General features: G+C 48.5%; 2 protein-coding genes across 4 annotated transcripts in view; one reads left to right on the top strand and one right to left on the bottom strand.

Annotated features, from left to right (window-relative positions):
- The window catches only part of LOC119330617 (protein DECREASED SIZE EXCLUSION LIMIT 1-like), a 13,549-nt gene extending 1,513 nt beyond the window's left edge, over positions 1-12,036 (bottom strand). Inside the window, exons 1-11 of one of the 3 annotated variants that reach the window (XM_037603735.1) lie at positions 11,858-12,036; positions 11,679-11,741; positions 11,522-11,590; positions 11,103-11,159; positions 10,188-10,387; positions 9,827-9,882; positions 9,330-9,423; positions 8,450-8,516; positions 6,649-6,731; positions 6,437-6,528; positions 5,649-5,755 (exon numbers count right to left, since the gene is read on the bottom strand). In XM_037603735.1, coding sequence (XP_037459632.1) covers positions 5,649-5,755; positions 6,437-6,528; positions 6,649-6,731; positions 8,450-8,516; positions 9,330-9,423; positions 9,827-9,882; positions 10,188-10,387; positions 11,103-11,159; positions 11,522-11,590; positions 11,679-11,741; positions 11,858-11,982 — 1,013 coding nt within the window. In that variant the 5' untranslated portion in view covers positions 11,983-12,036. Of the gene's footprint in view, positions 1-5,644; positions 5,756-6,436; positions 6,537-6,648; positions 6,732-8,449; positions 8,517-9,329; positions 9,424-9,826; positions 9,883-10,187; positions 10,388-11,102; positions 11,160-11,521; positions 11,591-11,678; positions 11,742-11,857 lie in introns of those variants that run through there. The other 2 variants (XM_037603734.1, XM_037603736.1) reach the window with 2 other exon arrangements.
- Positions 12,037-12,345: 309 nt separating this feature from the next.
- On the top strand, positions 12,346-13,229 carry LOC119328360 (histone H3.3). The gene is made up of 2 exons (XM_037601360.1): positions 12,346-12,519; positions 12,618-13,229. Exons 1-2 carry the CDS (start codon positions 12,448-12,450, stop codon positions 12,954-12,956), a joined length of 411 nt encoding a protein of 136 aa, XP_037457257.1. The 5' UTR covers positions 12,346-12,447; the 3' UTR covers positions 12,957-13,229.
- Positions 13,230-13,517: the final 288 nt, after the last annotated feature.

Genomic DNA, 13,517 nt, shown 5'->3' with positions numbered 1-13,517 from the left:
TGATACTACGATATCAGGGTGATACTAGCTTCGTGGGTGATACTAGCTTCATGGGTGATACTACGATATCAGGGTGAAACTAGCTTCGTGGGTGATGCTACGATATAAGGGTGAAACTAGCTTTGTGGGTGATACTATGATGTCAGCTTCATGGGTGATACTACAATTTCCAGGTAGAATCGGGCGGGAGCACTCCAAATCCACGGTGTCGACAGATCTGCCATGGAATATAGGCAGGTAAAAGAAAAGATAGGCTGGTCCATGTCATAGCCATGGAGGTAGGCCTAGGCGTAGTATGCGGATATGGGTGCTGCATTCCCACACCTGCATCCACTCTACCCGATGGGTACAGACTCTTCCCGTTTGAGAGTTGACCTTGTCTCCAAAAATCTGCATGAATCGGTCAAGATCAAGAACACACAGTAGTAGAAGAAGAGGGCACAAGAACACAGCTGGTTCCTCCCAACCTCAACTTGGCCTCTTCACAGCCACCAGCACCAACGTGCCTGTGGATCCAGAGTCCCTCAACTACATAACATGCTGTAACCCAGGATATTCGGTATGTAACCCCCTAATATAAACCTATGTAACCCTGTTAGTGTATTAAGTGTATTTTAGTTCTAGATACATCCATTTTTATCCATTTCTCCGACAAGTATTTCCGGACGGAGGGAGTATTTGGTATGCCAATTGTTGGTAAGTCCACAAAATTGGATACCAATTGGTTTTTGCCCGTCTCTAAAATGGTTGCCAACTTTTGGTACCTTTTGGTTTTGTCAAATGTTGGCTTGCCAAATATTGGAAGTGCCAAATGTTGGCATCAAATCAACATTTGGCCTGTCAAATGCCTCTACGTAAATCATTATGGAAACTATATAACCCATGGCCTGTCATCGCTGGAGAGTGGCGGGAGAGAAATTTACAACTAAGACCCATTTCGGCCGATGTAAGATTCATCGACGAATCTTATAAACATATATTCAAATCTTACGGCGGCTTTCATTTATCTTCAAGGATCTCATGATATATGACTTGACCATGGTAGCACATATTTCATCAAGTCATTCTCTGACATCATAACCAAATTTCATGTATTTTTTTGTAGGTTCAATAATTTATTGTATCTCATGCATGTCTTTCTAATTTGCGACATGGCTTGCATGTGTAATGTAGTATCACCCAGGTTTTTAGTATCACACGCAAAACGCAGTATCATCCGGAAATCATAGTATCACCCTGATATCATGTAGTATCACTCACGAAGCTAGTATCACCAGGATGTAAAAATTACGCTTAGCCTCTGGCTCCATCCCGTTCCTCTCAAAACTTGCCCGATCCCTGTGGCAGTGGCCAGATAGGGGTTGTGATCGTCTAGTCCACCATTTGAAACCATGAGACATCCGTTTAATTAATTTACTTTAGATCGCATTCATATTTAGTCTACCAATAAAAGTACTATATTCAAATCAGATGCAGTTATTGACTCAGGCAATCTGATCTACCAAGCCACTAAAAAGGTTATATTAGCATCCCTGGTCAGCAGTTGTCACACCTGGCCACTTGGCATGTGTGACATGGCAACCCTGCGGGTGGGACCCTTCCCGGCGTGTGCGTGTGTGGGTCGCGTGAGTATTTAGCTGGCCACCTGTGGCTGGTGTGGGTATGTGATGTGACCAGTTCAACTCTCACCTAATCTTCCCTCTGCAAGAAAGTTCATCTTCCTCCCCAAGTCTCGCTCACCCACCTCTATCGATCCCCTCTCTCTCTGGTTCGTTATAGTTGGTAATCAGAGCCAAAATCGCCCCAAATTTTTTTCTCCCACCGCGCTGGTTGCAGATCTGTAACATCCACCGCGCCGGTGTGTGCTGCTCCGGCAAGCTCACCCGAAATCCGTCGCGGGGTTCGATCTCCTCCAAGCAAGGCGACGGCACCCTCCAAAGCTTCGGCGGCGACGCGTCAGGTGCTGGCCGCCATGGACGAGGGCAACAGCAACATCACCAAGATGCTCAAGTCCCTCCTCGCCAAGATGGACGAGCAGAAGGCGGTCCACGACAAGCAGATCGAGATTCAGGCCGCCTTCAACGCTCAGATCTCACAGGACGTGCGCGGCCTCGCCAGACAGATCGATCTGACGCAGGCCGACGTCGACGCGACTCGCAAGACGATGGAAGGCTCGGCATCGCCGTCGGGGTCGGTCACCACCGTGCTGCACCAACCCGCCGCTCCGCAACAACCCCCACCACCACCCCCGCCGCCTCCACACTCGCCGCGCGTGGCCACCGAACAGGGCCGCCAGGCGACCGCCCACGCGCGTCTCGGGGACCATCGACCCCCGTTGATTCCGGTGCCTCCACAGGGCAGATTCGCTGCTCCTGCTGCCGCTCCCTCCCCAACAGCGGGCCATTACGGCAACGACTACCACAAGCCACCGAAGCACGACTTCCCTTGATTCGATGGCTCCGCTCCGTACCTGTGGCTGGATCGCTGCCTGGCGTACTTCGAACTCTACAAGGTCGCACCACACAATTGGGTGGCCACCGCGGCGCTGTACATCGAAGGCCAAGCAGCGCACTGGCTGCAGGCATTTCATCAAACACATCACGGCATCACCTGGGAAGTATTCACGTCCGCCGTGCTCGAGGAGTTCGGTGCCGACGAGTTCGAGGTGGTCATGCACAAGCTGCTGCAACTCCATCAGACGGCCACAGTCGCCGAGTACCGCGCGGCGTTCGACGAGCAAATGTACCACCTGCTCGCGCTCGATCCGTCCGTCAACACCAAGTTCTTCGTCACCCAGTTCATCCTGGGCTTGAAGGACGAGCTACATGCCCTGGTTCGTCTGCAGGCGCCCTCGAGCATCACCAGGGCGTCGGTGTTGGCGCGCATTCAAGAGGAGGAACTGGGCACGACGCGCGCGCGCCCACGCATCACACCAACGGGGGGACCCCCACCGGCGGCGGCGCCACAACAACCACGGGCGGCCGCGCCCAACCGCGCCCCCATGGACGACTACGCGCACGAGCGGCAACTGCGCGACTATCGCCGCACCAATAATTTGTGTTTCAAGTGCGGCGACCGCTACTCGCGGGAGCACCGGTGCGCTCAGCCCGCCCAGCTGCTCACCATCAGCATCGGGGATCACGGCGAGGTGCTCTCCGACGACACCATCCACGCTCTGCAACTTCTCAACGACCCTGGACCGGTCGCGCAGCCGCCCGCTCCTGCTGGGGACGCTCCCGAGTGTTGCCTCCTCTCGTCGCACGCTCTGGACGGCACGGACTCAGCGACCACGATCCGCCTGCGCGCACTGGTGGGCAACCAGGTCATGCTGCTTCTCCTGGATTCGGGCAGCTCGCATAGCTTCGTCAACAAGTCTTTCGTCGATCGTCTCGGGCTGAAGACAGAAGAAATGCCGCGCGTGGACGTGCGCGTCGCCAACGGTGACCGTCTTTCCTGCAACCGCATCGTCCCCGAGCTCAAGTGGTGGATGCAAGGGCACACGTTCGCCACTCCGATGCGCGAACTGGACATTGGCGCCTACGACGGCATCCTTGGCATGGACTGGCTCGCCCAGCATAGTCCCATGACGAAGACGAAGACGAAGAGGTCATGCTCCGGGGCGTGCCCACGAAGGCGTCCACCACCCTCAAGGCGATCAAACCAGACGAGCTGCGCAAGATGATCACGGGCAACGGCGTGTGGGCGATGGCCATGGAGGACACTTGCGGCCGTGCACCACCACCGCGGCGTAAGTGCGCCAGTCAGACGCCGCTCGCTGATCTGTTGGAGGAGTTCGCCGATGTGTTCGCGGCGCCGCAAGGGCTTCCCCCACACCGGCAGTACGATCACGCCGTCACACTGGTTGAGGGCGCGGTCTCCACAAACACGCGTCCGTACCGCTACTCGCCGCTCCAAAAGGACGAGATCGAGCGTCAGGTCAAGGAAATGCTCGACGCCGGCCTGATCACGCACAGCGTGAGCCCGTACGCCGCGCCGGTGCTGCTGGTCAAGAAGAAGGACGGCACCTGACGGTTCTGCGTCGACTATCGCCGCCTTAATGACGCGGCCATCAAAAACAAGTTCTCCCTGCCCATCATCGACGAGTTACTCGATGAGCTCGCTGGTGCCGCGGTCTTCTCCAAACTGGACTTGCGCGCCGGCTACCATCAGATCAGGATGCGCGAGGAGGACGAGCACAAGACGGCGTTCAAGACGCACCACGGACATTTCCAGTTCAGAGTCATGCCGTTCGGCCTCACGAACGCGCCAGCCACGTTCCAGTGCCTAATGAACGCCATATTTGGTAAGTACGTGCACAAGTTTGTGATCATCTTTCTGGATGACATTCTTGTCTTCAGCGAAACCATGGCGGAGCACCTGCGCATCGTCTTTGAGCTCCTTCGCGCACACCAACTCTACATCAAGGAGTCCAAGTGCACGTTCGCCGCGGATCACATCGACTACCTCGGCCACGTGATCTCCAAGGAGGGTGTGGCCACAGACAAGGAGAAAACGAGCGCGATGGAGCAATGGCCGACGCTGGCGAACGCCACCGAGCTGCACGGGTTTCTGGGCCTCACCGACTACTACAGAAAATTCATGCCACACTACGGCATCATCGCCAAGCCGCTGACACAGCTGCTCACCAAGAAAGGCTTCACCTGGACGGAGCAAGCTCAAGCGGCCTTCGAGCAGCTCAAGACGTTTCATGCCTCGCTCAACTGCACCCCCTTCAAGGCGCTCTATGGGCGGGAGGCCAATCTGGGAGCGATGCCAGCCTGGCCAGCGGACGAACACGCCGGCGACGACATGGACTGGGCGGCGCACACGGAGCACATCCGCGCCCAGCTGGAACGCGCTTAGCGCCGGTTCAAGAAGCAGGCAGATCGCAACCGCACCGAGCGCCAGTTTCAGGTCGGCGAGCAAGTGCTGCTGAAGCTGCAACCCTACGCGCAGCGCTCGGTCATCAACCGGCCCTGCGCCAAGCTCGCCTTCAAGTTCTTCGGCCCGTACACCGTCCTCGAGAAGATCGGCCTCATGGCATACAAGCTCTCCCTGCCGCCCACGAGCCAGGTGCATCCGGTCTTCCACGTATCCCAGCTCAAGCCATTCACGCCGGACTAAACGCCGGTGTACGCAGAGCTGCCGCGCGTGCCAGACCTCTCCGTGTCGATGGCAACACCAACGCAGCTACTGGAACGGCGCATGATGAAGCGCGGGCATGCTGTCATCGTGCAAGTCAAGGTGCAGTGGGGCGAAGGAGCGTCAGCCGCCATGACATGGGAGGACTACGAGGTTCTCCGGCAGCGGTTTCCGGCGGCAGCCATTTGGGAGGACTCGGAGCCAAGCTCCCAGGAGGAAGCTCAGTCTTAAGGGGGAGAGAATGTCACACCTGGCCACTTGGCATGTGTGACCTGGCAACCCTGCGGGTGGGACCCTTCCTGGCGTGTGCGTGTGTGGGTCGCGTGAGTATTTAGCTGGCCACCTGTGGCTGGTGTGGGTATGTGATGTGACCAGTTCAACTCTCACCTAATCTTCCCTTTGCAAGAAAGTTCATCTTCCTCCCCAAGTCTCGCTCACCCCCCTCTCTCGATCCCCTCTCTCTCTAGTTCGTTACAGCAGTAAAAGCTAAGAATGGGGAAACAAACCTGTGATCCCAACCAGCAGTTGTTGCAATCTTGTTGTCTGGCCGAATCGTTGTACCCGCTACACCGGGTCTCTCAATTTCTATTTCATTCCTGAGAGAAAACGTGCCCTGTAATCAAGACAACTACATTTCAGTTATGAATTTCAAAAGTATTGATTTCTAAATTGAAATTGTAAGCACTCAAGTGCAGGTGATGCTTGTGATGAAACGGATGCAAAAATCACACAAGTAGTTGACATGTCAAGCTATTGAATCTGAATTAATATGAAGCAGATCATAAAGAGATGCTCGATTTCCCTAGTGTGTAAACTAGTTAGCACTACATATATGAATTATCACATGGACATATTGCTCCAAATCTGGGGTAATATCCAAGTATGAAAAGCTGATAAACTGACATCTCAACACAACTGTCAATTTGGATACGCAAACACTGATCAATCTTCTGAAAAGAGGATATAATACATAATACCGCACCATCAATTTTTACATATACTTGATGAATGCAAAGTCCTTAACTGATAGTGCCTTGCCCACTACTACTTTCCACAGTAAGCACATCTCAGTTCTTACATGTCTCGAGTGTTATTACTAATTGTTAGAAGCACTTTCTGGATGTATGATTGTGTCAGGATATACTTGAGAATATCACTAAAACTGTACTGAGAGTGACATCACGTAGAACTTAAGGTGAAAACTCGGGTTTGTAGGGTACTACTCACAGCATGCATTTTCATGAAAAGGAGCTTACATAGCAGGAAACAGAACATAGAATGATTGATGTCAAACCTTCTGATGATCAAGGGCAAACATGGCTATTTTATTATCAGCACCTCCTGAGATCCCACCGGTGCATAAACTGTCAATAGCAATGGATAAAGCTGCACACCTGCATCTTATTAGATCATACTTTGTTTCATTCCAACAAAGGAAGATAAAGATAACTACTCTTCAAAATGGCAGGTTACACAATTGAGTTAAAACTGGGTGTAGCATGGGACCTGATTCCGAATGATACTTCACTGAAGATAAGGGTGACCCAGGCTTTCGTACATCCCACCAAAGAGTGCTTCCATCTTCATAACTGGTGGCCGTAAAAGCGATGTTTATCAATAAAATGAACACGCACATTTTCAATCTAGACCCTAGAATTGGTATTTTAACCTTGAACTGTTGAATCAGTTTAATTCACCCCCTTTAGCCCTATCTCGTTGAAAACTTATGAACTTTTTAAAAGGCCGGAAATAGTCAAAACTCAATATGAAAAAGAGGATTCAATACTCCACAGATGACATGTAGCTAAACTTTTTAATAGTCAATATGAAATCCTCAATTTCCTATAAAGTTTTTTCCTGATAGTGACAAACTGAAAATGAATCAATAGTCAATCTGACAAAAAAGCCATTCGCCAAATTTCCTAAAGAGTTCCGAAGTCACCCAAAAAAGTGATTTTATTATTTAAAAAATCCTGATTTCTATATTTTTTATTAAGTGTAGAAGTGATGACACGTGTCATCTCTGTCAACATAAAACAGTTTGGGATAGGGCCAAGGGGTAAAATAAACTGATTCAAGAGTTCAAAGATAGAAACAACTGGTTTCAGAGTTCAAGGTTGAATGTCAGCGCTGAACACATGCAAGGAAATTGGGTCAAACAAAAAGGACTGAGAAAATCTTTTTCATTCTGAAAAAAGTTATTGACATCACTTTAACCTGCCCCAGAAACATAATCTGGGATATTTTATCATATCAAGTACTAGAGATCAATTTCCCATATTTAGATAGCAACTGTTGAAGATGAGATTATATTGAGATATCACCATTGTTTTTAAGGCGTCCTGCCTTGGACCCTTACGCGATAAGGCGCCCTGGCAGCACCTTACAAATATGCCCACCTTAGGCGCTTAGGCGTCGCCTAGGCACTAGAGATGGTGGTGCTCGCCTTAGGTCGCCTTACCGCCTTAAAAAAAATGGATATCACTACAGCTCATAATGTGACTAGCCAAAAACTCATGCCATAATACTAAATTCTTGAACTCTTGAAACATACTCACTTCAATTAATGGATTTTATTTTGTAAGATAAAGTTGCTTTGTTGTTTCACAACACAATCAATTCAATTGTGCAAGTGTCATATACTCATACTTGTAATCTTTACATGTGAGCTAATCAAATGAATATGCATCAACAATATCATTTGACTATGTGCTGCACATACCCCATGGAATACACACAACAATATTTATGGCACATTGTGAAGCAGGAACAAATTGGCATGCTGCATATAGTCATTTGTCCACTTCACAGAACATCATGACACTTGCAACAAGAATTTGATCAAGTGTAACTTCTGCCATAGGGGGGAGATGAATTATCTTACATCATTCTCTCAAATTTGTGAGTGGAAAGATGATTCATGTGCAATATAACCAGGCTAAAGCATTCAAATACAGTTTCCATGCTACATGATAGTTACTATCCAGATAAAACATTAGATATATTCAGCTTATGCCATTTTTTTATTATGTGTGATCATTGCTTGACACTTAGAGCCAAGACTCCCAAACAAAGGACAGAGGCCAGAGGATAAAAAGAGAGCATGGGTCCTGGACACCGATAGAAGGACCAGATTCACATTGAAACCATTTGCCAGAATTGACCTAAGAGCGAGCTCAGTTGTTTTTTAACTGAAAATAGCTTAATAGTTTTTGTTCAGATACTACACTAGGTCATGGCACATGATAAATATGTTGAAATATTAGATACAAACATATTGGGCTTGTTAAAATGTTGATCTGGGTACCTTGATAAAATATTAACATAGCCTCCAGATTCACACGGGATGAAAGCTTGCACGGCCATGCATAGACCTACAGACAACAGAATTACAGTTTTCAAGGATTACTAACAAGCATAAATAGTGAAGACAAACAAATGGCACCAAACGATAAAAATGGAGTTTTATGACTGTCCTGCAGATGTAGATTATTATTCTAATTCAATATAGTTGTAAACAAAGTCAATAACAAGAAAACTACAACAGCACAGGAAACAGAAATAAACAAGATGCCAGAGAGTTTCATGGCATGGAAGAAGGATTGATCCTACATCACATATATACATCCTTGCTGCTGGATGGTGAAAGAGGTCAGTCAAATTGCAAGGCTGGATATGTGTTTATAACTTCCTTCAACGGAAACCGAACAATGAATCAACGGACCATGTAGGTGGAGCAGCTGGATGGTCATACAGGCTTATATTAAGTCAATAAAGCCCAGACGAACAATTCTCAAACCGAACAATTCTGGATTTTTGGTAGACAAAAAATTGAGGGCAGGCCTGGCGCAGTGGTGAAGTCCTCCCCACTTGTGCCAAGAGGTCCTGGGTTCGAACCAGCCTCTCTGCATTGCACTTTGCAGGGGTAAGACTAGGTTCCTATAATCCCTCCCCAGACCCCACCTTGTGTGGGAGCTTCTATGCACTAGGTCTGTCCTTTTGGTAGACAAAAAATTAAAACAACAAAAAAGGTGGAGGCTACTCTGATATCAAGTTTAAATACTTCACGGTTCTACTACGCAGAAGTTACCACCGGATACACATACTACGTACAATCCACCTTGGTATTTTGTTGAACAACAAAAAACAAACAACTATAGCTGGAGTGCTGAAGAGTGAGGACAAACCTTTTTGCTTGGTAGGGTGACCTGTCATATTAGCACTGCATCTTTTGGGCAAACACATTATCTTCTTTGAATTTTTAATGTCCCAAAGTTCAACCTGTAGATTTTGTTATGAAGTTACAACAAGAAAGCAGTGAGAACAATAAAAGTCTACTCTTATAAAAAACAGAGTTGGTGATGATGGTGTGCCTGCCATCCTGCAATATAGGCCGTCCGATTTATATCTGACGGATAGGAAGGAAACTATGGCAATTTTGCAAAAAGATACCCACACCCCTCTCCACATTTGCAAATAAGGCCTTCCCTCGTTCATCCTTTTCTCCCACAAGATAAACTACTCATACAAATGCATCTTGATCTTCCGTGCAACGCACGGGCATCTTGCTAGTAACAACATAAACACAAAGCTCAGCCAGGCTTGCTTAATTGCATTATATTAAGTCAATAATTTATATATAGATCATTAAGTTAGAAAAAAGATAGCATAGTTTGAAACTAACCTCAAACGATTCTTGACCAGCGATTGTCAATATATTTTGTCCATCCAAGGAACTGCCTAGCAAATACATAAGAAAGTCAATGCAGAAATAGGTTCCTTTCTAAATAAGAAGTTATCAGACACCACCATGTTACAGTATGGTCTTCTAAATGATGTCAGATTTGGAAATCAACAAAGTGTTATATTATGCCATTTGCTTTGCAGTCTTTCCTCTACATAAATAAAAAATAATGCTATGTATTTGTCCATTATCGAAAAGTTTACACTTCCATAATAAGTGAATAGTTAGTAAATTCATGTAGGATTTAGAGGTTATCATTGCTTTTAAAATGTGAAAGGATTCAGAAATGGTCGCACATTACCTTGTTCGTATTCTTGTGTTCCTTCTGCAGGATTTAAACCATCTGATCCTGTATTATCTTCAATAGGTACTCTTTGTGGCTCAGTGCCACTATTTGAGCCACTCAAGTTGGTTTGTGTGCCATGTGCAGAACATGGAACCTTAACCAGTGACATCTTACAGAAATGGTATGTACTTGTTTTAATTGTAAATATAGGCCTCCTGCAAGGGCACAAATAATGGATTTATAAATTCCACAGAAACGCATAGAACAAGGATGGGCCACAAAGCCTCCTAAAAAGTATGTATCCTTCCAGATTTCCACATGAACACTGTACGTATTATCTTATCTCCTAAAATGCTTCACAAGTGTCCACACATCTAGGCCAATCATAGTTGAGTCAAGATATATTTATAGGAAAAAGAGAACTCTTGGTTCTAAAGGTCACCTGGTTAGAAGTTCTTCAAACGGTTGCCACTACAGTTTATGGATGAGGGCCATTGTTACACATTTGGACTTAAAAGTATCATATTACAACAACATAACATCCCTCAAAAGAGTAAAGCACCATAAGGGTTGTGCCTTCCCTACAAGCTATAGTCAGGACGAAATACTGTCAGATAACATGAATAACTTATGACATGGTACTCAGAACGATATCCAGATTTTGCTCATTGCTAACTGCTATCGTGGGTGCTTGAACTGAGTTTGACCATAAAATTGATAGCACAACTGATAATCTGACCTTGGCAGAATAACACGATATTGTAATCGTAAATATTTCTTTTCAATTCTCCATGGGATGTGTGATTTGAAATATTATGTGCATGTGTATTTCCTTGCATTTAAGTAAGCATGAGCCTATTCCTGGGTCCTGACTAATGATGCACCAGCTTATGTTTGATGTTAAGTTGTAGCATGTGAAGAAAATCATACCTTGAGAGCCCAGCTTCTTCAATCGCCCAGCCTTTGCACAAACCATCCCTGCCCTGGCTGTGTCAAAATCGAATGCACATATATTTATGAAAATTCAATAAAAACCATTTCGGTGGAAAGAAGCATGCTCAAAATAAGCCTCAAAGGAAATCTCTACCACACACATTCCACAACACAATAATGTTGTAGAAGTTAAAAAGCACTTGTAATTTCCCCAAAGTCCTGTTCAGCAACTGTAATTCAGTACTGAAATGCTACAGCAGTTCAGCAACAGTGTTCCAAATATAGCTCTGACATGGTTATACTTATACTAGTTATGGTCTTATCTAGCAACAAGGTGACACTGCATCCTAGGCTAAGCTAAGTTTCAGAAATACAGTAACCAGCATTCCTGACAGATTTCACCACAATTCACTCACGTAATGACCGCGTTCCCAAGCCCGGAGCCAGCGGCGATGGAATACACCCCAGCCGCGCCACCGTGAGCCCTGCAGAAGGAAGGACACGCCATCACTCAACCTCCCTAAACCGAACCACACCCACCGCTGCAGTCTGCAGAAGCGCGCGCGGGCTTACCAGATGGAGGAGACGGTGCGGTGGCTCGCCGTGTCCCAGACCCTGAGCTCCCCGTCGGCCGCGCTGGTGGAGCAAAACCAGAGACCAAGCGTCAGCGCACAGCAGAGTCACGCTCAGCAGGGCTCATCGTAAGCGGCTGATGCCGTGGGGCGAACAGAGAGGGGTTCAGGAGGGAGTACCCGGAGAAGAGGAGCGGGAGGTCGGGATGGAAGCAGGCGTCGCTGACGGCAGCGCGGTGGCCCCGCAGCACCGCCACGGGGTCCGGCGACGGGCGGCGGCGCGGCCTCTCCCGGTCGCTGGCCATGTCGCCCGGCGAAAGTGCGAGACAGGCAGAAGACGAGGTCGTTTGTGCCCAGCGGTCGACGCCTCAGGCCCAAATGCCACATAGCCCACCCGAGAGGGCCAGGCCCGCCCGAACCAGCACAGCACAGCCCAAACCAGACCCGCCTCCACGAAGAGAAAACCCAGAGCGCCACGTCACCGATCCGCGGCTCTCGCGCGCTGGGCCAACCAGAGGCGAGCACACGGATCGTGTGCTTTCTCGGGGCGGATCGGAGCCGTCGACCGGATCGGCATCCCGAAGCCTTTTCCCAAACGGTAACCGGGTACCAGCCACGGCCCCACGCGTCCCCGCACCCGCTCCGCCTACAAATATCCCCCGCCAACTGTCCCCAATCCTACTATTCGCCTTTCCGCACCCACTTCGGTCGCCTTCCGATTCGAACCTCCCCCAAATCCGCAGCAGTCGACAGGAGGCGAAGCCACCGCGATGGCCCGTACCAAGCAGACCGCCCGCAAGTCCACCGGCGGCAAGGCGCCCCGCAAGCAGCTCGCCACCAAGGTCCGTCCCCTCCCGTCTTCTTATTTCTATCTGTTCATCCTTGTTGTTTCGAGATTTGTTGGCTGACGTTTTGGATTTGAATCGTTGTGTGTTTTCAGGCGGCGAGGAAGTCGGCGCCGACCACCGGCGGAGTGAAGAAGCCCCACCGCTACAGGCCCGGGACCGTCGCCCTCCGGGAGATCCGCAAGTACCAGAAGAGCACGGAGCTGCTGATCCGCAAGCTGCCGTTCCAGCGCCTGGTCCGCGAGATCGCGCAGGACTTCAAGACCGACCTCCGCTTCCAGTCCCACGCCGTGCTGGCCCTCCAGGAGGCGGCCGAGGCGTACCTCGTCGGGCTGTTCGAGGACACCAACCTGTGCGCCATCCACGCCAAGCGCGTCACCATCATGCCCAAGGACATCCAGCTCGCCCGCCGCATCCGTGGCGAGAGGGCCTAAGCCGTCCTCCCCGTCAACGCCGTTAGTGGATCGGAAGTGGAATGTGTTGCTTCCGGTTGTAGTTTGTTCCTAATTGCCGTGCTAGGTCTATCTTCTTTTGTGTAGAAGAAATATGGTTGTTGGAGTAAGACGAACTTGATATGTGATGATGTTCCTTCTGGTTTGCGATGAAGCAAACGTATGTTTATGATGCAGACCTCAGAACCATTGTTGTAGGCAGCATCACTGCTGTCGTCGTGTGTGATTGTTTGCTGTTTTTCTGAGTTGTTTTCATTTGGGTTGTGCTGTTGTGACAGGGATCAGGTGACATGCACCTTTGCATGTCACCTTGCGGCCTAAATTCATATTTAAACATTGTAAAAAAATTTGAAAAAAATCATGCATGTTCATAGCACATAATCCGTAAAAAATTCAGATCAAAATTCGAAACATACATCAAGAAGCAAAAAAGAGAAATCTGTTATGAATAGTTGCGAATGGTTCTCTATACTATTCACATATGAGTTTCTCTTTTTTGCTTCTTGGTGTATGTTCTGAATTTTGATCTGAATTTTTTAGGGA

The sequence above is a fragment of the Triticum dicoccoides genome, chromosome 7A (genome assembly GCF_002162155.2).
Source record: "Triticum dicoccoides isolate Atlit2015 ecotype Zavitan chromosome 7A, WEW_v2.0, whole genome shotgun sequence".
In the NCBI taxonomy this organism is placed as follows: Eukaryota; Viridiplantae; Streptophyta; class Magnoliopsida; order Poales; family Poaceae; genus Triticum; species Triticum dicoccoides.
This window is presented reverse-complemented; position numbering and strand designations above follow the sequence as displayed.